At 40.6% G+C, this 26,342-nt stretch overlaps 1 protein-coding gene across 2 annotated transcripts in view; it reads left to right on the top strand.

Annotated features, from left to right (window-relative positions):
• TTC39B (tetratricopeptide repeat domain 39B) overlaps window positions 1–26,342 on the top strand; it is a 160,386-nt gene that overhangs the window by 72,107 nt on the left and 61,937 nt on the right. Inside the window, exons 3-4 of one of the 2 annotated variants that reach the window (XM_036260323.1) lie at window positions 18,976–19,071; window positions 23,433–23,531. In XM_036260323.1, the coding sequence (XP_036116216.1) occupies window positions 18,976–19,071; window positions 23,433–23,531 (195 nt within the window). The remainder of the gene's footprint in view (window positions 1–18,975; window positions 19,072–23,432; window positions 23,532–26,342) is intronic. The other variant, XM_036260324.1, reaches the window with a different exon arrangement.

The following is a 26,342-nucleotide window of genomic DNA, read 5'->3' as shown; positions in this document are numbered from 1 at the left end:
GAAATTGAGGATTTTTGTTGACTTTTAAATTGAAGACTGCTTCTTTTTTGTTGGCTTTAAAAAAATCTGGTAGAAGAGAGGGAAAGGCATCTTCACAGTGGGGCTAGATTCGTTCCTCCAAAGTTACAGCTGGTCTAAATCTGTGAGTATGTTGCATTTATTTAGCTGTTCCTGGGGGTATGATGGCAGTGTTCTCTTGAGATCTGTGAGGATTTAATTCTGGGAAAGCAACGCCAGTTTTTAACATCTGAGTTAAATTTCACTGGAGACCTGCAGTTTTTGTTAGTTGACATTTTCTTTATTAAAGGCTTCTAGTCAAACTGGCCAGGTTTTCCTCCCCACCCCACACCCCTAAGGGTGAGAGCTGAGGTCGGGGAGGAGCTGCTGCGGAGGGGAGGCTGCGGGCTGCCTGGATGCCATGGCCGGCTTCTCCTTGCTGCAAGGTGTGCGTGGGGCTGCAGAACAATGGAGAACACACGACTCACTTTGTGTCCCTGTGTTGGTCTTCTGTCCTTTGCAGTTTCACTGTGGCTTTTGTTTTGCTCAGGTCACTAAAACCTTAAAGAAAGATTAATCACAGGGTCTCGCTCTCAGAATAGAGTGGGTCACTAATCAGACTTCACCCCTTGCCTTGCTGTGCCCGCTTCAGCCTGTCTCTGTGGCGCGATTACAGTAAAGGGGACTTACCAAAAAGTGAGCTTTGCACAATCACCCTTTCCTCACTGAGCATTTGAATCTGTGCCATTTTTTTTCTGGTGACGCAGGCCCTTTAGTCTAAACATCTGCCCTTAGTCATCTGTCCCACTTTCCCCCGTGAAGGCTAGGACTGTAACCTTGCTGAATTATTATTGAATCAACTGTGAAAATTTCGTGAAGGTAAAGGTTAAGTTATGGTTCCCACCATAACACCATATGTTCTTGATTTGCATTTATTAAGTGGAAGTCCTATTCTAGTGAACTGATTCATATTGTTTGGTTTCAGATCTCATTTCTTTATTTTAAAATTACATTAGCTAAAACAGTTTCCAAAAGTTGATATGTTCAGAGACTAGTAGTCAAAATACTTTTATTTTTTATTATTATTATTATTTAATCCTCACTTGAGGATATTTTTCCATTTATCTTCAGATAGAGTGGGATATATATATATATATAAAAAGACACATCGACTGGCTGCCTCCTGCCTGACCCCAACGAGGGCCAGGAATGAACTGTAACTGAGGTACATGCCCTTGAACAGAATCGAACCCGCAACTCTTTAGTTCAAGGGCCGACGCTCTAACCACTGTGCAACCAACCAGAGCTAGGGTGACATATTGTATGAGTTTTGTGGGTGCCAGACTTTGATGGATTTCCTGCAGTGTAAAATAAATTAAGGGTTTTATTTTATTTTATTTTTAAAAATTATCTTTAATGTTGAAAGTATTACAGATGTCCCTCCTTTTTTGCCCTTATCAACACTCTCCTCCCCAATCTGGGCCCCCTCCTTCACCGCATTGTTGTCTGTGTCCATTGGTTATGCACATATGCATGTAAATTCTTTGGTTTATCTCTTCCCACCCCCCTATTCTCCTTCCCTCTCGGGTTTGTCAGTCTGTTCCCTACTTCCATGTCTCTGGATCTATTTTGTTTATTATATTCCACAAATAAGTGAGATCACGTGATACTTGTCTTTCTCTGGCTTATTTTGTTCAGCATAATACTCTCCAGCTTGTGTCAAAGAGTAAGAGATATTTTTTCCTTACAGCTGCATAGTACACCACTTATCTTCCATTTATCTTCAGAATTACCAAAAAGTGAGCTCCACTCCACTGTGTACATGTACCACAGCTTTTTTATCCACTCATTTACTGATGGACGTTTGGGCTGTTTCCAGATCTTAGCTATTGCAAATAGTGCTGCTATGAACATGGAGGTGCATAAATTCTTTCTGATTGGTGTTTCAGGCTAACTCAAGGATTTTAAAATGAAATTCCACCACCCAGAGATGAAACATTTGCTGTTTTTATTTTTAAACATTTCTGTCATATTTAAATGCAGCAACTTTGAATTTAATTAGAAAAGATTCTTTAAATTGGAAATTCTGCTTTATCTAAACTTGCAAAAATTTATGTTAATTAATTTTATTCATTCATTCAACAAATGTTTGCATTTGTTGCAAAGTTTTTGCCAAGCTGTCGGATGTGATACTGAACAAGATATTATATCTGCCCTCATAGAGTAGGTAGTTTTAGCAGGTGAGGGGGCATTTAAAACCTAATTATTTCATTCCAATTGTGGCAATTTTTTAACTGTAGAAGTGTAGGTCCTTTGTGGCCAGACATATACAGGACATACAAATACTTCCAACTAACTTTGCCTCCGGTCTTTTATTTATTTATTTATTTATAATTTTATTTTTGTTACAGATGTTTCTCCTTTTTTACCCCATTGTCACCCTCCTCCCCATCCCTCCCACTCCGTTCCCGGCTTTGTTGTCCACGTCCATTGGTTATGTGTATATGCATACACATAAATTCTGTGGTTTATCTCTTCCCTTCCCACACCACCCCCTCTGCTGAGGGTTGTCAGTCTGTACCCTACCTCCATGTCTCGCCCCAGGTCTTCTTAAGCCATAGTTCCTTAGAATGCTTGTGTTGGGGCCCTGGCCAGTTTAGCTCAGTGGTTAGAGTGTCGGCCTGCGGTCCAGAGAGACCCGGGTTCGGTTCCCGCTAAGGGCACGTACCTCAGTTGCAGTTTGTTCCCGGCCCTGGTTGGGTCATGCGGGTGGCAACCACTCTATGTGTCCCTTTCACATTGATTTCTTTCTCTCTCTCTTCTTTGCTCTCCCTCCCACTCTATCTGAACAAAAAATGGAAAAAACGTCTTTGGGTGAGAGGGGGAAAAAAAAGAATGCTTGTGTTGGAGAGAGATTTTGGAAATCATTTAATTACTTCAGTAAGCATGAGAGAGAGAGAGATCACACAGTAGTTAAAATGGTTCCCTGATTTTCTAGCCACTGCTCATTCAGTTATAGTACCTTAGAAAATACCAAGACACCAAAAACAAAAGAACAGCCAAAATCAACCAACCAACCAAAGCAAAGCAAAATAATACCAACAAGAGCCTGAAGCGGTAAAGGTGTTTGGCTGGTCCTGGTTCTGAAGAAGAAGCCCTGGTGGACCTCACCCGCTCGCCCCGACAGCCCCATTCTCAGGCCTCCCTGTGCTGGCCGATGGTTATTACTTGAGAGGGTACTAGTTAGGATTTTTTAAAAAAACAAAGCAAATATCTTGGCATATTAATTGATATTCATTCAGGCACTTATAGTTTGTTGGGGACATAGAGGCAAGAAACTCTGTCTTTGGGACATAGTGGGATAAACACTGGTAAGGAGAAGGTCAGGGTTCTGTGGCAGCAATGATGCGGGGGCACCCACCTAGTCTTGGGTGATGGGCAGGAGTATGGGGAGGTGCTGACCTCCTGGGGCTGTCTGGAGGAGGACATGTCTGGGTTTAGGCAGATATTTCTAGATAAATGGGCAGTGAGGTCTAGCAGGAGGGGTATTAGTGCAGAGGCCTGTGATATGAGAGACCATTGTAGGAAAGGAAAAGCCCCCTCCGTTCAGGTTCATTTCTTGGGACCTTGCAAATTAAATGGACACAAGCCAGATTAACAAGGGAAAAGAAAAATAAGATTAATTACATACAGTTTAATTGCACAGAGTTTACAGAGTTCACAAAGAAATGTGCCCCAAGGAGGTGGTTAGAATTTGGGGCTTATATACCATCTTAACAAAGGTTGATGAAGCCTGGGGAAGAGGGGAGACGAGAGCAAAGGGCATTTGGGCTTCTGGATGGGGGTAAGTTATGGGTGACTAGGAAATGTTTGGTAAGTAAGGGTTGTTTAGTAAGGTTTATTATGCAAATACGAACTTTTTACAGGTGATAAAAGTTATCTCTGGGGTCATTTTCTTCCTAGTACGGGAGAAGGGGCACCTTTCCAAAGGGAAGTTTATGCCCTGCTTTTAGACAGCAAGGGGGAGGGCAGTGAGCCAACTGCCTTCAGCTCAAAACAGGTCTTTCTGTCAAAATGGCATATTCTGGGGTCACATCCTCTGATCCCCTTTATCACCATCTCTTCAGTGTTTGCCAAGAAGCTCGGAAGGCCTGCAGTTCTAGTGAGGAGAGACTGGTCTGAGGATGACAGATCCAAGGGTGCACTGTCAGGGAACTGTGACAAGGGGAGTGACAAGCCACAGATGTGTTTCATCATGAAGATCACATGGCTTTGCATTTGGAGAGGACTCCCTGGTCACCGTGTGGGGCTTGGCGGAGGGACGTGTGCCTCAGTCCTATAATAGGACACCTTGCTCCTGGCTCTAAGACTCTGGCCAAAATTATTAATAATTTAACGTATCTGTGTGCATATCTATATGTGTGTATATACACACAACATGTACGCATATAGATGTACAGAGATATATTTGTTGTTGTTTTTATAGAAAATATGTTTGATTTCTAACCAAATGACTTGTACGCAAACTTATATGGGAAACGACCAACTTACAACTCGTATAGTTTTTAATCTCCCATTTTTTTGCATTGACGCTCTCATTTGATTAGCAGAAGGCCCCGAGGCCTCTCTGGAGATAGGACATTTTGAGGCTCTGTGTGGTTTCCTGAACAAAGCAGGGAGGGAGGTTTAGCACCTTTTTGCTGTGTCATCATTTTCATATCTTAGTCGAGAAGAGATGAACTAGAATCTTTTATTTATTTATTTATTTATTTATTTATTTATTTATTTATTTATTTATTTATTTTGTGGTACGTGCCCCTAGCGGAAACCGAACCTGGAACTCTCTGGTCCTCAGGCTGATGCTCAACCGCTGAGCCAAACTGGCCAGGGCTAGAATCTTTTAAAAATGTCTTCTGTGCCAGGTCCAGTGCCTATGGCAAGTCTACCTTTGTATCTTCAACAACTGTGTTAACTCGGCTTGTCACTCTCCTGTTAGGGATGAGGGCACAGAGGTTAAATCAGTTGCCCAAGGTCTTCAGTGTGCCGACTGTGACTCCGTTGTGCTGGAAAAGGTTGGCAGATGTGTGTTCCAGCTGTTGTATTGTGTCCATTAGCCACAGGTTGACTGGGGGAGTGTACACAGCCCCCCATCTTTCCCCGCCCCCACACCCTGCTCCCTTTTTTAAAATCCACAGTGCACTCCTGGATACATGTGTCATGAAAAATATTTTGTTTTTTGGACTTCATGCCCAGAGATCTTCCTAACATTTTGCGTGTGCTTTCTACTTTTTAATACCATATTTACACTTATGTCTTTGTCTCATTTTAGAAAGGGTAGGGCTGCATATATGGGCAAAGTACATGAAGGTGAGTTTGATATGAATTTCATGCATGGGTTACTTTTCTTTTTTTCTTTTTTGGTACGTGCCCCTAGCGGTAACCGAACCCAGGACTCTCTGGTCCGCAGGCTGACGCTCCAACCTCTGAGCCAAACCGGCCAGGGCTTACTTTTCTTTTGATATTTCATCAGTCTGCAGTTGTGGAAAGTCTTTAGACCATTCAAGTGGTATGAATGAATTTCTTTGGTGATTGTTTTAGATGAGTGTGTTATGCAATATCTGATTTCAAGTCATTACAGGTGACTGTTTTTGAGAAAGCAGGGAAGTATGGGACCGAGACTTGAATTTCTCTAGTGGTTTAGGGTTCTAGTCATTATCTTCTTAGTTAGGGGGTGAAGCAAACGTTAAGCCTTTTCCAGGATCCAGCAAACCAGGCCCTGTACAGCATTTATGTGCTGTCCTTAATATTAATTTAAGTGTTTTTTGTTGTTTTGTTTTCTAAGCAATAGAATCCCTGTACAGCAAAACCATTTTTGTGTCTCCTTGACATCATAGGCTGAATAAATACATGCCAACTATGAAAACAGCCACACATTGAAGATCTAAAGAAAATTAAGCTTTGGTACCTGATTAGTTGAGTATTTATATATGCTTCCCCTTCTCTTTTGTTTGGCTGACCTAATAGTAAAGAAAGTTCTTGCATGTACTGAACGCTGCTTAATTGTGAATGAATGAAGGACTCTATGGTAATATCTTTATGGCTACTTTCCATGGTCTACATATGTGACATAAAATGCCAACTATTGTGACTGTACTGGGCACAAGGGTGCTAATATAGAATCAATAAAAATGTCATTCATTCGTTAAAAAAATCGTTGAGCATCTCTCAGCTAAGCCAGAGAGTTCCTCTCCTTGAAAGGCTTATAATCGATTCACCACAACTAAAAAGTAACCCAATAATTATACTATGATGAGTTGTAAATTCTGTACAAGGAACCCAGAGGAGAGATGCATTATCTAGCCTGAAAAAAATGACTTGAGCAGCGTTTATTTTGAGAGCCAGATGAAGGGAAAACATATTTTCAGCATTGGGGTGTGTGTGTGTGTGTGTGTGTGTGTGTGCGTGTGTGTGTGTTTATTTCTTTTTTTGATTTTCTTTGCTTTAGGTTGTGATGTTTTAAAAGAAAGGATAAACAGCTTGTCCCCATTCAGTGTCACACTGAAAACCTGCATTTGCTCTTCACCCCTCCTTTGAGGGACCTAACGAAAATGCAAAGTGCTGCTTAATTGGCTTCTGCCTCCTGACGGCAGGAAATGCTGACCTGCTGAGTAGCAGGAATATAACAGTCTGTCCAATGGGAAATACTTGGCTTCGATCACTTAACTCTTTGACATCAGCACTACATTTATGTGATGTTTCAGTCTAAAAAGTGATTTTATAAAATAGGACACATTTCCTCCTCATAACATCCTGTGAGGTAGACAGGGCAGGTATTGTTATTTCTCCTCTGGGGTGTGTGTGTGTGTGTGTGTGTGTGTGTGTGTGTGCTTTTTTCCCCCCATTTTTTTTTATTGTGGTAAAATACATGTAACATTAACATAATCAGTTTAGCCATTTTTAAATGTACCATTCAAAGGTATTAATTGCATTAATAATGTGCAACCATCACCACCATCCATCTCCATAACTCTTTTTTTTTTTTATCTTTATTGTTGAATGTATTACAGATGTTCCTCATTTTTTCCCCCATTGACCCCCTCCTCCCCACTCCTACTCCCCTTTCGCCATTTCACACACTGTTGTCTGTGTCCATTGGTTATGCATATAAATTCTTTGGTTTATTTCTCCCCACCCCTCAACCCCCTTCCCTTTGAGGTTTGTCAGTCTAGCAACCAATTTGTACTTCTTAATTCCTTCACTTTTTCACCCGTTCCCCCAACCCCCATCCCATCTGGCAACCAACAAAATGTTCTCTGTATCTATGAGAATATTTCTGTTCTGCCTGTTCATTTTGTTTGTAGATTCCACTGTCGATAGATATGTATTCATTGCCATTTTGTTTGTTCATATATTTTATCTTTTTCTTCAGAAAGACCCTTCATCATTTCATATAATAACGGTTTGGTGGTGATGAACTTCTTTAACTTTTTCTTGTCTGGGAAACTCTTTATATGGCCATCGATTCTAAATGACAGCTTTACAGGATAGAGTAATCTTGGTTGTAGGTTCTTGCTTTTCATCACTCTGAATATTTCTTGCCACTCCCTTCTGGCCTGAAAAGTTTCTTCTGAGAAATCAGCTGACAGTCTTACAGGAACTCCCTTGTAGGTAACTACTTTCTCTTGCTGCTTTTAAGATTCTGTCTTTGTCTTGAACATTTTGCATTTTGATGATGATGTGTCTTGGTGTGGGTCTCCTGGGGTTCATCTTGTTTGGGACTCTCTGTGCTTCCTGGACTTGTATGTCTGTTTCCTTCACCAAGTTAAGGAAGTTTTCTGCCATTATTGTTTCAAACAGGTTTTCGATTTCTTGTTCTCTCTCTTCTCCTTCTGGCACCCCCAGGATGCAAATGTTGGCACGCTTGAAGTTGTCCCAGAGGCTCCTTACACTATCCTCATTTTTTTTGGATTCTTTTTTCTTTTTGCTGTTCTGATTGGGTGTTTTCTGCTTCCTTATATTCCAAATCGATGGTTTGCTTCTCAGCTTTATCTATTCTACTATTGAATCTGTGTAAATTATTCTTTATTTGTTAGTGCCTCCTTCATTTCTGACTGTGCATCCTTCATTTCTGACTGGTCCTCTTTTATGCTCTTGAGGCCCTCACTAAGTTTGCTGAGGTTCTCACTAAGTTTATTGAGCATCCTTATAAGCAATATTTTGAACTCAGCATCTGTTATTTTGCTTATCTCCATTTCACTTAGTTCTTTTCTTGGGGTTTTGTTCTGTTCTTTCATTTGGGACCTGTTTCTTTGTCTTCTCATTTTGGCTGCCTCCCTGTGTTTGTTTCTGTGTATAATTTAACGAAAGGTATGAGTCTAGCTGAGACCAGATGCTGCTTGTTTGAAAGAATTTAGGAAAACCTGAAGCAGGATCCAAGACAGGCCAATCCTATGGTTAAGCAAGTGGCAACAGCTTGGGTGGGCCTGAAAGTTGGGTGGGGCAGGGCCTCAGGGAGTCACCAGGGCGGGGCAACCAGTGTGAGCCAGGTTGCTGGAGTCCCAGATATGGCGGCTGTCTGCCGCCCCAGGGAAGAGCTCACCAAAGGAATAAAGGCCTTTGACAGCACATCTGTCCCGGAGAAAGCCCCATCTCCAGCCCTCGCTTTAATGCCAAACAGCTCAGTTCTTCCCTGTATGTCTCTGGTGCCCCTCGAGCTGCCTCCCCTCCAAGCTCAGAGGGAGAGAGTCCGATAAGTCCGTGCGCGGGCCCTTTAAGGAGCTGCCTGGGGCTCCAGCCGCTTCAGCCTCCCTGAGCCTCAGTTCCCGCTGGTTTTTCCAGCCAGAAGTTATGGGGATTCTCTTCCTGGCACTGGAACCCTGAGCGGGGCACCTGGTGTGGGACGGGGACCCCTCAGTCCTCAGGAAGGACCTTCCCGGCCGAGGTGTCCTCCTGATTTTTATCCGCCACACATGGGTGTGGGACCAGCCCGTCCCCTCTGCCCCTCCTACCAGTCTGGATGTGGCTGCTGCTTTAATTCCGTAGTTGTAGGACTTCCATTCAGGTTGATTTCAGGCGGTTTTGAATGATGGTTGTTCTGTAGTTTAGTTGTAACTTTGATGTGGTTGTGGGAGGACGCGATACCGCGTTTCCCTACCTGCCATCTTGACCGGAAGTCTCCCGTCTCCATAACTCTTCACCTTATAAATCTGAAACTCTATACCCATTAAACAATAACTCCCCGCTCCCCCTAATACCTCCAGCCCCTGGGACCCACCATTGTATTTGTTTCTAAGATTTATATCCTTTCTTTGTTTTTGCAGATGAGGACACTTAGTCTCATAGAAGGGTCCAAAGTCACCCTGCTCGCCAGTGGCGGGCTCACCGGGGCTGGGCCCAGCTCTCAGCCTTGGGGCCCAGCGAGCTTCCTCCTGACTCCCCCTACCGCAGGGTGGTGGGAAAGAGAAATAATAAGTTAGAAGATTTCTGTTAGTAATAAGAGAGTCCTCTAATTGGGAAGGATTTTTTTTTTAATGAAAAAAATCATCAAAGGAAAGCAGCAAAATGGAACAGGAGCTGTACGTATCTCTTGCCAATCTAACATTCCATTGTCGTTTGTTTTGAATAATGGGAAGAGTGTAGTTTGCTTTGCCGGAGGAAAGAATTTGAAGGGACACAGGCTCTGGTTTTAGTTTCCACTGTGTCAGTGATTTGCAGAGGCTGTGGACAAGAGATAGTTTCTTTCTTCTGCAGGGACGATAAGTCTGTCCTCCATATTCTTAGTGAGTAGGGTCTGATGTTACTGAAGGGTCTGCCTAGGGCCAGTCAGTTGTGTGTGGGTTTTTGACTTTGTGCAGGAAAAGTTCCACAGCATGATTCCAGGTGAACTTAAGAGGACGTTTATTAAAGCTGGGGACAGTGAAACAAGAGAGGGCTGGGGAAATGAGCCTAGGCTGTGCTGCTGTGGCTCTCTGAGAAGTCGGAGAAAAGGGGGCCTCAGGGACAGGTTCAGGGGCTTTGCCTGGGATGAACCGCCACTGCCCATTGCTGCCCTGGTTGCAAGCTTGGTGGGGTCCCCTAGGGTCTAGGAGATGCATGCTAGTGGGGGAAGGAAGAGGGGAGGGGCAGGGCGAGCTCCTGGGAAGGAGAGCGCACACTGGGTCCTTTATCTTGAGGGTGTTATTTCTCTCTTGCAGGTGGGAATCTTAGGGGAGGTCTCAGGGGAGGGTTTCAACAGAATATTCATCAGTTTTCTAGGTGTGCTCCTTCAGGGTCCTGGTCTCCACTGATCGGTCAGTGTCAGGGCAGGGGGTCATTAGTCACTGCAGCTGGTCCTGGTATCACCCACCTGGTTTTCCTGCTCTTCCATGTCTGGAGCTGAAATACAACTGAGGCCTACATGTTATTTCCAGGGAGGTGACCTTCTGTGTCTGCTGTAAATTGCTCGGCCATTTGTTCAGCTCTGTCTCAGTTTCCCTGTTCCACTTGTCCTGGCTTACTGGCCTGTCTCACTGACACACACTATATTTTATACGAAAATGAACTTTTATTCTTTTCAATTATTCTCACTTGGCTCTGGAACTCTCATCCCCACTGAGGATGGAAAAAAACACTGTCAATTAAAGATGACATCATTGCTGAAATTTCAAACAGTCTCTTTTGGAGTGACTCAGGTTCTCTTGAAGGAGTGGGAGAGGCAAGTGCCCAGTCCAGTAAACATTTAAGCTGTGCATGAGGCCTACATCTCCCTTTTCGAAGGGTTCCCCTCCCTCTCCCTCGCAGGTGGCGTCTGGGTGCAGGCGGAAGTGGTGTGCCATGGAGCACGGCTCTGGGTATTGCTCTCTGGCTGATTTTTGTGTTGACCTCTGTCCTTGCTGCTGCTGCTACATAGGACAAGGGTCTCAAGCTCTGGGCGGTTTTTAATAAATGCTATTCTTGCTAAGTGATAAAGTGGAGCACAGTGCTTTGCAAATGAGCTTGAGCAGAAGCCTCCGTTCCGGTAGACAGAGATCTGACTGTGAATCCCCTTTACTTGCTGTAAGTAAATAAAAACAACACCTTTCCCTAACGCCAGCCATGTCTCGATCTTGAACAGGACGCCCTGAGCAGCAAACCCATTATGTTTGGTTCCACTGCCTCTGCCGCCCAAGCACCGGTGACGGCTGGACTTGGTGTGTCCCTGACCCTGAGGGCTCAGCCTTCTCCACTGGCGTTGGCTAGGCCACTGTCTGAGGCCGAGTGGCCACTCATTTGACCCCTGGTGCTGCCCTTTGCTACAGGGTCATCTAAGCTGTCTTTTAAAAACATTTTCTTACTTTGCAATAATTTCAAACTTAGTGAAAAAGTGTGAGAATAATACCTAGAATTTAATGTATATTCTTAATACATTAAAAAATTTAGTTGTCTTTATTGCTGAGGGTGTTACAGATGTCCCCCGTTTCCCCCATCGCTCCCCTTCCCCGGTTCCCGCCCCACCACCCTGCCGTCTGTGTCCATGGGTTCCGCATACACGCATGGCAGTTCTTTGGTGATTCTCTGCCCGCCTCCTACCCTTAATTCATCTTTCACATTTTGCCACCTTTGTTTTGTTATTCTTTCTCTGTATACACATTATTAGGCATTTTTCAGTCATTTGGCAATAGCAGCTCCAGAGACGGTGATTTAGGATTGATGAGAGAGGGAAATGTCCGGAAATTTCATGTTCTTTCCTTTCCTCCAACTGTTTCTTCTTTCAAGCTAAGCGTCTCTGCTTCCCTGAACTCTTCCTTCTATTGAACTGGCTTCGAGTCTTTTCTCTGCCTGGTTGTTGGCTTCTAGTTGCATTTCCAGTTATGGGTTGTCTTAGAGCAGTGTGTCTAGAACATCGGATAGTCCTGGTGGTTGGACTGACCAGATGAGAATGAGGGCCAGTTCCTTCCAGTAAAAAATAAATCATTTTCAGCAAAGGTAGATGCATTACAAATCAGGTTGCGATCATAAATGTATATATAAAGTAGTAAGTTGAAAGCAATTCAGGAATAGAGTATTACAGCTATTTTAGATTCAAAACTTAAAATAGCATTGAAGCTTGTTGTCAGTGCAGGAAATAAAAAAAGGCAAAATTAGAAAAACCACAACATTTAAGAAATGACTTTTTCAAAGTAGTGAATATTTTGGAGAGTTCTAAAAGGTTTCCAGTCACATCGGAAATACATTGGGTAGTGATGTATTCTAACTACTTCACCTAGAAAGGACTAAAAATAATATTATGCTGTTCTTGCATATTTCTCAGAACTATTTTAAGCTGTGTGATAGATATGAAAGGATGATCAGAGGGTGTGTCCTTAAATTGATACCTGAATATTCCCTTCACGAATTTGAACTTAAATTGTTTGAAATACATACAACTTAATGTTTCCTAATTATTAAAAATAGCGTATGATCATTTTTTAAATTTGAAAAAACAGAAAAACACAAAGAATATAAAACTCACCCACGCCCTACAGATAGAAGGTTTATATTTTTGATTGAGGAAGTCTTTGTAATGAGTCTGAGCATAGGTAATTTAGTGGCTGGTTATCTAGTTTGTAAATTCAGAAGAATCTCATTAAATAGAATAATTATATTATTTTTGGTGCTTGCCCTTTGGCCTTTTTCAACTTTTTAGATCTTACCTTCTGAAGGAACAGGATCAGAGGGGTGAGAAAATGTTGAGTTCTTTTCCTTTAATTCTGGTAGCACTGGTGACAGGCCTGAGTTGAAGTTGACAGTAAGAGGTATGTGGGGCCCTGGCCTGTTTGGCTCAGCGGTAGAGCATCGGCCTGTGGTCCACAGAGACCCGGGTTTGGTTCCCGCTAAGGGCACGTACCTCGGTTGCAGTTTGTCCCTGGCCCTGGTTGGTCGTGCGGGTGGCGGCCACTTGATGTGTCCCTTTCACTTCGATGTTTCTCTCTCTCTGTCTCTTCCCCTCTCCCTCCCAATCTAACTGAACAAAAAAAATGGAAAAATGTCCTCGGGTGAGGATAAAAAAAAAAAAAAAAGAGGTATGTGGGGAGTACCAGTTAATTGCTAGGCTATTCTGTGTTTTTAAAAAAATATGTTTTTATTGATTTCTTTTAGAGAGACAGGAAGGGTGAGATAGATAGACACATCAATGTGAGGGAGAAACACCCATCAGCTGCCTCCTGCACACCCCCTAGTGGGGATCGAGCCCAAAACCCGGGCATGTGCCCCAACGGGGAATCGAACTGGGACCTCTCAGTCCATGGGACAACGCTCAATCCACTGAGCCACACCTACCGGCCTGGGCTATTCTTGCTGTCCCAGCGGCAGCTCAGTACGTCCCCTCTTCCTCTGGTCAGTGGCCATGAGAATGGCTATTTGGAGGAATTATCCATTGGGCAGAATTTGGTCTGGTGAGCAGTTTTCTTCAGTAAGAAAGACAAGCTGATCATATGGTCAATGACATTAAGCAATAGGTTTCCTGAAAGTTTATAACTCCAGTGAACACCGTTCAGACTGTAGATTGTATAAATTGTGCCTCTCATAGCAAAACAGTTGGCCTATCTCCATTCATTCCTTTTCTTCCCTTAAAGAGAGATTTGTAACTTTGATGAAAAAGCCTCAAGGATATTGAGTTTTTAATAATTTCTGAAATTTTACTTTACTTTTTTTTTTTTCAAAATGATCTAGCTTTTCATTGTGCAGGAACATAGCACATTGTGTTTATTTTACTGGGTAAATTAAATTTGAATTGATTCTGCTAATTATGATTTGAATGAGGGAAAAAGTATAAACAAAGACAGCTGTAAGCTTTTCATTTGAAAATAGTTCTACCTCGTTATTAAAAATTAGAGCAGTATAAAACACAAAAATAAAATGACAATCCAATTAACAAATGGCCAAAGAATTTGAGTAGACATTTCTTTTTCCAAAGAAGATACAAAAATGGCCAGTACATACCCAAACAGGTGGATGCTCAATATCATTAGTCAACAGGCAAATGCAAGTCAGAACCACAGTGAGATACCATTATATCCACTAAGATGGACAATAAGAAGTATTGGTCAAGATACAGAGAAATTGGAACGCTCATTCATTACTGGTGGGAATGCAAAATCATACAGCCACTTTGGAAAATGGTCTGGCAGTTTATCAAAATGTTGGAACTAGAGTTACCATTTCACTCAGCAATTTCACTACGAGGTATATACCCAAGAAAAATGAAATATATATCCACACAAGAACTTGTACATGAATGTTAATAGCAGCATTATTCATAGTAGCCAAAAAGTAGAAATAATCCATCAACTAATGAAACCATAAACAAAATATATTATGTCCATACAATGGAATATTATTTGGCAATAAAAAGGAGTGAAGTACTGATACATGCAACAACATGAATGAATCTTGAAAACATTATGCTAAGTGCAAAAAGGCAAGTTATAGGCAAATCTACAGATGCAAAAAGTTGATTGGTTGTTGCCTTGGACTATGGGGAATGGTTGGTTGCTAAAGGATGAATACAGAGTTTCTTTTGGGCGACAAAATATTTTTAGATTAGATTGTGGTAGTAGTTGCACACTGCTATAAATATGAATACACTAAAAACCTTTGATTGTATACTTTGAATGGGTGAATTGTGTGGCCTCTAATTATATTTCAATATGGCTTTTTTAGAAACTTAAATAAATTAGAACAGTAAAAACAGGGCAAAGTAAACATATTTTCCAACACACTAATACCTGTCATTAAAAACATGACATATTGTTTTCATTAGCATCTGTCAACCAAATAATGTTTTTCTCTAGCTAAACATACGTTTCTTCTAACATCTCAGTATAACATCTTGGTTATGCTCAGGAGTAGAACAGACAAGTCATTCCATTTAAATTTTTAATAACTGCACTTACTTTGGTGATACAGATTCTAAACGGAAGCAACATAAAGAATGGTTACCATGGCTTTCTGCAAGGATACATATACGCCCCATTGCAGTGTTTCATATATTAAAAACTTGTATTGAAGGAAATAAGAGAAGACCTGACTAAATGTAGATAGATGTGAAAATGTAATATTTATAGATAGCAATTCTCTACAAAGTAATGAAGTTCCAGCGAAAACCATGGCAAGACTTTTTTTGGTAACTCTAATAACTTACTCTAAAATTCATAAATAAGAAGAAGGTAAAATAATACAGTCCCTTCCCATCCCCCCAAAAAGAACATTTGATAAAGTAGAGGCCTTGCTTAGGAAAAGCCATGGTGTGTCAGGAAAGCCATGAAAATGAAAATGATGTGAAGGGTACAGAGAGCGGCAGATCGGGGAGTGAGTGGAACAAGAGGGCCTGGAAACAGCCCTGTGTGCGTGCGGACACTTGCCTGGCACAGAGGCGGCAGTACTATTCGGTTTGTCATCGTGTAAAAATTATCGAAGGAACAAACGTCAGGGATTTATTTGTCAGTGAGGAAACCAGCAAGATGGTAAAACTGGTTCTAAGAATATTTGGGGAACTGAAGAAAAAATGTTAGAATCAGATTTGTTATATACAAAACTGGTTAATCTCTTATAAGGTAATAACACCATCACCTTACCAGACAAATTACTTGCATATTTACCAGACAAAAAATCTGCAGGTTAACATATAATTTTACAGAGTGTAGGCCTCAATCAGTAGAAAATAGCAAATCAAGCAAAGGCCCATCCTTGGGTGGGCCTGGTAGACAGGGCTCCAGGATTACAGGAGAGGACAGAGAGTTCTTTGTCTTCCTCCCAAGCTAAGGAGTATCACTGGTGTTGGGATAATTGCCTGTCCATGTGGGAAACAATTAAATATGTGCAGCTCACACTGTACACAAAAATGAATTCCAGATATACTTGTGTGCTCTATTATTTTCTTCATGTATTTGAAATATTCCTCATAAAAAAATGAAAAGAATTGGTTCTTGATGAAATACTAGATCATAGTTTGAGTGAATTAGGTCTTTATCAAAATACTGTTGAATAAAAAATCACTTTGTAGCATGATACACACTTACTGTGGTGTGGTATTAATATAAATTTTTAAATGTTATAGAATTTCTGGGACTTTGTATACATGTACTAAAGGCATCTAATCTTTTATACCTCAGTAGAGATGAATAAAATCTGATATTATTTTATTAATAATTATTAAGTTCTGTTGAATTCAACTCTATTGTGCCAGGTAAAGACACTATAATTGTAGCTTTGAAACATGCAATATTTACCTGGCATAACATAATTGATTTTAGCAGACTGTCCTAAAATTTTAATGTTTTGTGTATATGGTGTATGAGATCACTGGAGGAAAAAAAATGTGGTCTTTTAAAAATTATCTTGGGTAACTGGCCAAAGATTAAGAAACAAATGCACAGCACTATCTTGTACCATGTAATCAAATTAAAAATGGATCAACAAATTAAATATTAAAAGGTGACGACACTGGTTAAATGATTTAGAAAATCTTTGTGCAGGGAGGTTTTTTTGAGAATGCCATCAAGATCAGAAATGTTAAAGGGAAGAGTTGCCTTTATAACTAATAAAAGAAAGAAAAAAAATGTCATGTCTTACTAAGTTTTAAACAGCAGGTTAATTTTATAATTAAGGCTAAAGGTGAATCTGTAAGAGAGCAGGTGGGCAAGAACGGTACGAAAGGGGAGACAGCCTCTTGAACCTGTTTTTCCCTATTTGTAAACAGAGATGGCAGTCACTGCCCAGAGTCCTGTTTACCTAAGTGCTCAGTGTTTCCTCTGTTCTAGAAAGTTCTGGTGCTGGAACATAACCTGCTTCCAGCTATATTCCCCCTTATCTGGGGTGTTTTCTTCCCTCCCACCTCCCACACCCAACCCCTCTCCTAAGAAGAACCTTGATTTTCCTCTAACCTGATGTATAAAATTTAGGGAACTTGATCTGTTTAAGATAAGATAAATGTCGAATGTAAAACATTAGAGGGTACTGCCCGGCTGGTGTGGCTCAGTGGATTGAGCATCGTCCCATGGACTGAGAGGTCCCAGTTTGATTCCCAGCCAGGGCACATGCCCGGGTTGCTGGCTCGATCCCCAGTAGGGGGCATGCAAGAGGCAGCCAATCAATGTGTCACACTGATGTTTTGATCTCTCTCTAAATAAAAACAATAAAAACAGATTTAAAAAATATTAGAGGGTACTGGGGAGTTTGAGAGGTGGAATATAATCAAACTCCACTTAACTGAGGGCATTACATACCTTAGAATTTTTTAGAAAAAAAAAGGTGTCCCTAAAGGGATAGTCAATAACCCTTTCTTTTTCATGAGATGTGTGATCTTGAGGTGGATGGAAGCAGAAGGAGATTGGAGATTCTGTTACAACACAGGGCGGGCTCATTAAACCCTGTGGAAGTTTCCCTCTCCTGAGTGGCTCTGGGTCAGTACCGTGGCCTAAGATTCTGTACACCAGATTGGTGTCCACCTCCTCTGTGTCACTTCAGCACTCTTTGATGTATGTAATGGCCAATGAAACAGTTTATTACCAATAAGATACCTTACAAAATACACACCCTTTAATTCAGAAATTTATCCTCAGGAAATAATCAGGCAAAAGTGCGTAAAGGGGCTTATTACAATATTATTTGTAGTCACAAAACATCAGGAGCAACCTCCGTGCCCCAAAATGAGGATGGGGTAACGAACAGTAACTATAATGGAGCAACTCTCTTGACTGAGAAGAAAAGATTCGGGGTGAATTAAGGTTATGATGAAGGAAACCAGAATGTGTCACCCTAAAATACGCCTCTGTGACATCAAATTATTTTGAGCTGAAGGCAATTAAGAAGCAGTAAAAGGCAGAAAAAGCTCTTCCTTTCTTGCATGAAAGCAGGAAATAAATTCTTTTACTGGAGACAGACACCTGGCAGCCCATAGAATCTGCAAACCATATTAAAGTAACTCTTATATTCCTTCTTATTTCTTCACCATTTGCTACCCCTAGCCCAGTTCCTTGTCTTGCCAATTATTCACAAATTTATTATTATTTTTTGTCCAAAAGGTATAAAAATTTCCTGCTCGGATTACTTCTTTGGGATTTCATTCTTTTGTGAAGGTTCCCATGTACATGTAAAAATTCAATAAATTTTTTTCTTTTTAATCCTCACCTAAGGACATTTTTTCATTTTTTTGTTCAGATAGAGCCTGAGGGAGAGAGAAAGAGAGAAATATTGACGTGAAAGGGACACATCAAGTGGCTGCCACCCGTACGACCTAACCAGGGCCGGGGACAGACTGCAGCCAAGGTACACGCCCTTAGCAGGAACCGAACCCAGGTCTCTCTGGACCACAGGCTGATGCTCTAACCACTGCGCAAAACCAGCCAGGGCTAAAAATTCAATAAAACTTATATGCTTTTCAAGGAAAGCGCTACTATAATATTCCATTTTAATAAGATACAAAAACATATGTGTAGATTTACTTGGGAAAAGGTATGGAAGAATATATACAAGATAAAATGCAGTCTTTGGGTGGTGACCTGTGGGGGGTGATTTCAGTTAATTTCTGTTTTTATGTGTGTACTAGAATGAAAGAAAAATAAGTTTATTTTATTGGGGCTTTATTTCAGGAATACTTACCACATAACTGAGTACATTTTTGTTACTTGATTTTTCCAAATTGCTAAGAAATGGAGGTGCCCTGGCTGCTGTGGCTCAGTTGGTTGGGCATCAGCCTGTGCACTGAAAGGCTGCTGGTTCAAGTCCTGGTCAGGGCATGTGCCGGGCTTGGGGGCTCAGTCTCCACAGGGGGCAGCTGATCAATGTTTTGCTATCACATCCATGTTTCTTTTCTCTCTCTCCCTCTTCCTTCCTCTCTAAAAATCAATTAAAAAAAGAAAGAAAGAAATGTAGGTGAGATGTAGTAAATAATTGAAGGACTTGTGTTGTATACTTAAATTTATGTGGACTTTTTCTGTAAGACAAGAAATAAACACCTTACTCTGCCTTTTTTATTAACAGGCCTCATCACACAGATATGGCAACAAGCAGCCGTCACTTACCATCATTTGACACAAAACAGTCTTCTGGACAACACAGGTCATCTCTTATGAGCAGGTCAGAAGGGGTGTACGAGTGTTCCTGGGGGGACCGGTCCTACTTTTGAGTGAGCTGTACCGTTGATGTTTGCTGTTAGAACAGGGCTTTGTGTTTTATTGATCGGTGGGGAGGGGAGAGGCCCAGGCAGGCAGAGTGCCCCTTTTACAAATTCGGGAAAGAGGCTAAGGGACTCAGCGAATGTGTGCCACTGTCACATAAAAGCAGAAACAAAACTAATTCAACTTTTGGGGCACAGCTCTCTCTGTGTTTTTTTTTTAATCTTAAAAGTTTTAACCATTAATTTTAAATAAAATAACCACATTGCCAACCATTGGTGAAAATGAAGGAATAGAGAAACAAACTGTAATTATGACCGTTAACACAAACTGTTATAATTTTGGTGTATTTCATTCCAGTCTTTTTCCTGGACATGTGTTTCTCGAGATGGATATAACCATGGAGTTTTTGGTCAATATTGTATTATGATTATTTTTGTACTTATATACTTCTTGTAATGTTGGCTTAAAAATATTTAAAAAACATTCATTGTGAAAATTGAGGAAATATAGAAAATCACAAAGAATAAAATATGTATTACTATCACCATAATAATCATAACTGTTTTTTAGGTCTATATTCTTTCTTTTTCCCTTCATATATAAAGATATTAATTTTTTTGCTTGAGATCATATTAAATATACTATTTAATAACCCGCTTTTAAAAACTCAGTAGGACATGAGATTTTTTTCTTTCTCTTAAGTATTTTTCATAAAATCACATTTAATGGCTAATTACTGTTCCTTTCCTGCTTATTCTGAAATTAACTTAACCATTTGTTTCTCTTTAAACATGTAGGTTATTCCTTTATTAGTTATTAAGGCAACTCTGTTAAAGCTATTTTTTAGTACTATGAGAAAGTGCTTTTCCTCTATCCTACAGGTTTATTAAACTTTAAATTATTCAGCAGATCTTTAGCATTTTGAATTTGAAATTTTAGTTATTTATGAGAGTGTTCATAATACTCACGGACTTGGCAGTTTGCTGATACAAGAAAGGGGTGCAATAATATGAAGATTAAGGAATGGAGATGACCTTGAAAGTAACTTCTAAGGATCTTAAGGCATTCATTTTTCACATTATTATTTTATTCCATATGTTCCTGTTCATGGAAATCAGAGCTTTCTTCAGAAATATGTGCCCCTCTTTCAGAGTTTCCTAGGTTCCTCCTGCATCAACATCTATAATGCTGAGTTTGAAAGCTGTAATAAAATAGCTAAAAAAATGATTGAAAGCAGTAATAAATAAAGGGTATGATGTTCAGAGAGAGCGGTGAGCTGGATATGTAGACTGGGAACCTTCAGCAAATATGTACTTTTTGAAGTCATGAACCATAAATGCTATTAACAAGAGAGAGCAAGACAAATGAGAAGAGAAGGGAGAAAGGAACTTTCGGGAACACAAGCACTGATGGGATGGCAGAGGGAATGAGAGGTCAAGCCAGGGCTGCAGAGATGTGAGAGAGGAAGACTCCAGATGGTGGCTGCGGGATGGGCAAGGGGCTGGGGGAGGGGTGAGCTCTGGAATTTGGTCAGTAAGCCAGGTGTTGCAGATGTCTGTATGCATATAGGCTGACAAGTACCCTTTGTGTTTGCAGTTAGATGTCAGGGTTTCAAGAGAGCTGGGGCAGGAGCCAGGCTGTGGTGGCCGAGATGGATGGGACGGGGTTGGAGTAAGGAAAGTGAGTGTCAACTCATTTTTGAAGTCTCGCCTATGAAGAAAAGAAGTGGGAAATGTTGTGTGTTAAGAGAGAAAATGAGTGAGGGAAAGTTACTTTTTTTTTTTTTTTTGGTCTGGTTTAACATTAGCTAGAAATAAGGTTTGTGTGTGTTTCTGAGTTGAAAGGGGGTCAGAGAAGAGGTTAAAGATATATAAAGGAAGAGCCAGTCACGGTGGCCGGGTAGGTAAATGCTGTGCTCGCCTCCTCCCACAACCACATCAACATCACAACTAAATTATAGAACAATCACCCTTGAGAACCACCTGAAGACTAGCTGAACAGAACTAATATAAATAAGGATATAAAAAAGAAGCCAAGTTGAGACTGGTAGGAGGGGTAGACGCAAAACAGGCTGGTTCCACATGCACACAAGGCTCCGCAGGGGTATCTCGGCTGTGGAGGTTCCCCCTGAGGAACAGGGGGTTTCAGACCCACACGGGGCTCTCCAGCCTGGACCACCAGTGCTGGGAAGAGGAGCCCTCATAGCATCTGGCTGTGAAAATCAGCAGGGATCCTGTCCATCCTGATAAGACAAAAGGTTGCTGGAGTCCCAGTGTTCCTTTTTAAAGGGCTTTTGCATGGACTTCTCACCCTCTCTGAACTCCGACACTGGGCCAGCAGCTTGAAAAGTGCCAAGGACTGGAGGGGCAACTCTCCCAGACAGAAGTGCTGGCAAATAGCCAAAGCAATCTGGAGAAAAAAGACAAAGTTGGAGGTATTATGCTACTTGATTTCAAACTATACTACAGGCCATAATAATCAAAACAGCATAAAAACAGACACATCGATTAATTGAACAGAATGGAGAGCCCAGAAGTAAACCCACACCTATATGGTCAATTATTTAAGACGAAGGAGGGAAGAATATGCAATGGGGTAAAGACAGACTCTTCAATAAATAGTTTTGGGAAAACTGGACAGGTTCATGCAAAAAAAAAAAAAAAAAAAGAAGAAACTTGACTACTTTCTTACATCATATACAAGAATAAACTCAAAGTAGTTTAAAGACTTAAATGTAAGACTCAAAACTGTAAAACTCATAGAAGAAAACACATGCAGTAAATTCTCTGATGTTGCTTTTAGTAATTTTTTTTGGATATGTCTCCCCAGGTAAGGGAAACAAAAGAAAAAATAAACAAATTGGATTACATCAAACTAAAAAGTTTTTGCACAATGAAACTGTAAACAAATTGAAAAGACAACCTCTTGAATGGGAGAAGATATTCACCAATTATACATCCAATAAGGGTTAATATCCAAAATATATAAGGAACTCTTACAATTTAACACCAAAAGGACAAAAATCCAATTAAAAATGAGCAGAGGATCTGAATACACTTCTCCAAATAGGACATACAGATGGCTAATAGAGTATGAAAAGATGCTCAATGTCACTAATCATCAGAGAAATGCAAATTAAAACCACAATGAGATAGCACCTCATACCTGACTAGATGGCCATCATCAATAAATCAACAAACACATATTGGTGGGGATACGAAGAAAAGGAAACCCTCATGCACTGTTGGTAGGAATGCAGATTGGTGCAGCCACTGTGGAAAACAGTATGGAGATTTCTAAAAAAAATGAAAATAGAACTACCATATAACCCAGCAATCCCACTTCTGGGTATTTATTCAAAGAAATCCAAAACACTAATTTGAAAATATATAAGTACCCCTATGTTTACTGCAGCATGATATAGAAGCAATCCAATGATAAATGATTAAATAAAGAAGTGGGACAGGTCCTGGCTGCATAGCTCCATTGGTTAGAGCATCGTCCCCATATGCCAAGATTGTGGGTTCAATCCCCAATGAGGGTACCTCCAAGAATCAACCAATGAATGCATCAATAAATGAAACAACAGATCCATGCTTCTCTCTCTCTCTCCCTCTCTCTTTTTTCCTTCCTCTCTCTCAAATCAATAAATAAAAATTAAAAAAAAAAAAAAAAAAAAGAAGTGAAACATATATGCAATGGAATATTACTCGGCCATAAAAGAAATCTTACCATTTGTGACAACATGGATGGACCATGAGGATATTATGCTAAGTGAAATAAGTCAAACAGAGGAAGTTAAATACCATGTTATTTTGCTTATATGTGGAATTTAAAATACAAAATGAACAAGCAAACAAAACAGAAACAAACTCAAATGCAGAGAAACTAATGGTTGCTAGATTGGATGGGGGTTGAGTGGCTGGATGAATAAAGTAAAGGGATTAAGAAGTATAAATTTGCAGTTACTAATTAGTCATGAGGATATAAATTACAGTATAGGGAATGTAGTCAATAACAATGTAATAACTATGCATAGTATCAGGTAGATACTAGACTTATCGAGGTGATCACTTTGTTAAGTTATATAAATGTCTAGCTACTATTGCATTTGTATACTTAAATGTCATATGTAATATTGAATGTCAACTTAATTGAAAAATAAACAAACAAAAAGATACATAAATGAAGAAACAGAGGGAAATGTAAGAAATTATTTAGTGGCATAGTCAAGTATATAGTATTAGCGTTTGAAGATTTCATAGCCTTTTTTTGAAATATTAAGCAATAAAAATCCCTCCTCTGCCTTTTAATCAACAGGTCGTTTAATGCATTTGTAAAAACAATCAGTGGTAAATGTATTCTGGACCAGACTAGAAGGACATCTGTAGCAGTGAAAAAATCTTCAGATTTGGACAAGTATGTGGATAGTTAGACTGCATAGAACAAAATAGCACCCTACCTAATGTATCACTCCTGTGACTCCTCGCTTCACAGAACCCCACGAATTCACTCCTCAACGCAAAGTTGTGAGGCAGTCAAGGAGGGTGTTTTGGTCACTATGTAACAAACAAGAAATCCTGGCCACAGCCAGGCAGTAGTGGAATTGCAACTTAATGTTCTGTCTTCTCATGTCCAGTCCAGCACACCTTTCACGAACCCATGTGCCTCCTTGGTTATAATCCCTCTCCTTTCTTTAGTCTTACAGTGTTTTGGCAATTATGGTTTTTTTGGTTGTTCTTCAACCTGAAAGAGCCGGGAGAGAGTCTTCCTTTACAAGGATGCCTTCAATTCAGATATTCTTTGGGTTTGAGTTTATTGCTAGTGTTCTTACAGGGCACTGTGACACAAAGTTTCAGCCATTCGTGAGTTTTGTGTTCATCTCTTCAAATCCGTTGACACACTAGTTGATGAAGCAGGTGTGGTCAGGTCACTTTTGGACAAATGAGGAAAGACTTTCCACCTTGGCCTAGAGCATTCTCATCACCTCCTCTTTGTAACACATCTGTTTTTTATTTGAGAGGCATATTTGATCTTCAAATATTTTTTTCCATGGGGAATGTTATAGTGACGTGGTTTCCCACTTTAAAATCTCTGAGATACAGTGTATTTTGTTTTCTCGAGTTACTTGAGAAATTCATTGAAAGCAGGAGGCAGAATAGGGGTCTTGGGTTTCAGGATTAAAGGAATAGAGAGCAAACCTTTTATAGACTTCACTTACCAACCCTTCAGCTCAGTGTGGCACCAACCATTGGTAACTTTACTAACTCATTGAGGTTTGGGAGAATCCCAGAGTTATGCAGGGTGTTCTGGTCCATCAGGAGGCTGAGTTCCAGAGACTGTTTAGTGAGGTAAGGTTTCCCATTGGCTAAATCATTACGCTTATGGCCAAATTTTGACTAGGGGCTTGTGAGAGAAGAGGGGACTCTCTTTGCTTGGTTCGTGAAGAGTAAAGGAGAGAAGGAGTTATTGTTTAATGGGTATAGGGTTTCAGTTTGGCAAGATTAAAACGTTTTGGAGATTGGTTGCATGTACAACAATGTAAATATAATTAACACTACTGAACTGTATGTGTGTTTAAAGATGGTTAAGATGGCAAATTTTATGTTACATGTATTCTACCACAATTAAAGAAAATAGGAAAAACAATGCCCAAACATCATTATAGAGTTCAATCTAGCTTTCTTTGACCTTCTGATTTGTATTAGAAGGGTGCTTGGTACTCTTTCCTTGCAGTTAAGACATCTATACCATCCCTTCTTGGAAAGATCTGTCCTAGTTTAAGAAGGAAAGCAGTGGACCGGGCTCAGAGGAGGTGAGGTAGGGTTTTTTTATGCATCTCACCTTTTAAAATTTTTTTAAATTTTTTAATCCTCACCTGATGATATGTTTATTGATTTTTGAGAGAGAGAGAGAGAGAGAGAGAGAGAGAGAGAGAGAGAGAGAGAGAAACATCGATGTGAGAGACATAAACATCAATTGATTGGCTCCCGTATGTGCCTGATCTGGGATCGAACCTGCAACCTGGGTATGTGTCCTAACTGGGAATCTAACCTGCAGCCTTTTGGTGTAGGGGATGACTCTTTAACCAGCTGAGCCACTGGTCAGGGTGCATCTTACCTTCTTGCTGCACTTCCATTTCATTCTTTCTTCATGCCTCATCTGAACGCAGTTGGCATCACTGGCCTGTGGAACGTGTGCTGTGTTGCATGGTTGTCCAGCATCTTCACAGGTAGGATAAGCCAGGGGTAGTTACCACTCTTTGCCAAATAGAAGCCATTTCAAAATAAGTTAATTTTATTAGAGACCTATTGGAAAATGCTAAATTATTACCATATTGGTAAGATAGTAAAGAACAGCTCATTATAATTGTACTTACTAACAAATCAGGATAGGCAGAAAAGGCATTAAAGTACAAGTAATTTAAATGACTTTGATGTATCATATTATGATTCTGTAGACTAAGTGCTTTTTGTTTTTTTTCTGTTAATCCTCACCCGAGGATATTTTCCTATTGATTTTTAAATAGAGTGGAAGGGAGACAGGGGAGAAGAGAGAGAAACACCGATGTGAGAGAGACACATCAATTGGTTGCCTCCTGCACAACCCCGATCAGGGCTGGGGATCGAACCTGCAATCCAGGTACATGCCTCTAACTGGGAATCGAACCCATGACCCTTTAATCCATGGGCCAATGCTCTAGCTGATAAGCCAAAGCTGCCATGGCAAGACTAAGTGCTTTTTAAGAAGAATTGACAAAAACCCCACTCTTCCTTTTGATAGATGACTGAAATAGACATGATGTGAGGTGCTGTGCCCCGGAGTGGTGTCTCTGGGTCAGAACTCTGCTCTCCTCTTTGGGTCCGAAGGACGAGCACATAATTCACAGGAGGAGAGACTAGACTAGCCCCTTTTACTTTTTCTACAAATAATAGTATTTACCTCATTCACCTAGTGCATGAGTGGCTTTTACCTTGTGCTGTCTTTGCTGTTCCTCCTCACGGTGGTGCTAATACTCATGGAGTAAGCATTGTCATGTCCTCGCACCCTTTTCATAGTGGAGGAAACAGACTTGGAGAGGTTAAGTGACTTGCCTGAAAGTCTCACCATCCAACATAGCCCACTGTCATTGTGAACTTTCTGGATTCTTCCTCTCCCTTGGGTTATTCCTGAGTCTGGTTGTCCAGCTGTAGGTACTTCTGAGCCTCTGACCTCCACACAGCTGAACTG

The sequence above is a fragment of the Molossus molossus genome, unplaced genomic scaffold (genome assembly GCF_014108415.1).
Source record: "Molossus molossus isolate mMolMol1 unplaced genomic scaffold, mMolMol1.p scaffold_m16_p_14, whole genome shotgun sequence".
NCBI lineage: Eukaryota > Metazoa > Chordata > Mammalia > Chiroptera > Molossidae > Molossus > Molossus molossus.
Note: the sequence above shows the minus strand (reverse complement) of the source record. Positions and strands in the feature narration are given on the sequence as shown.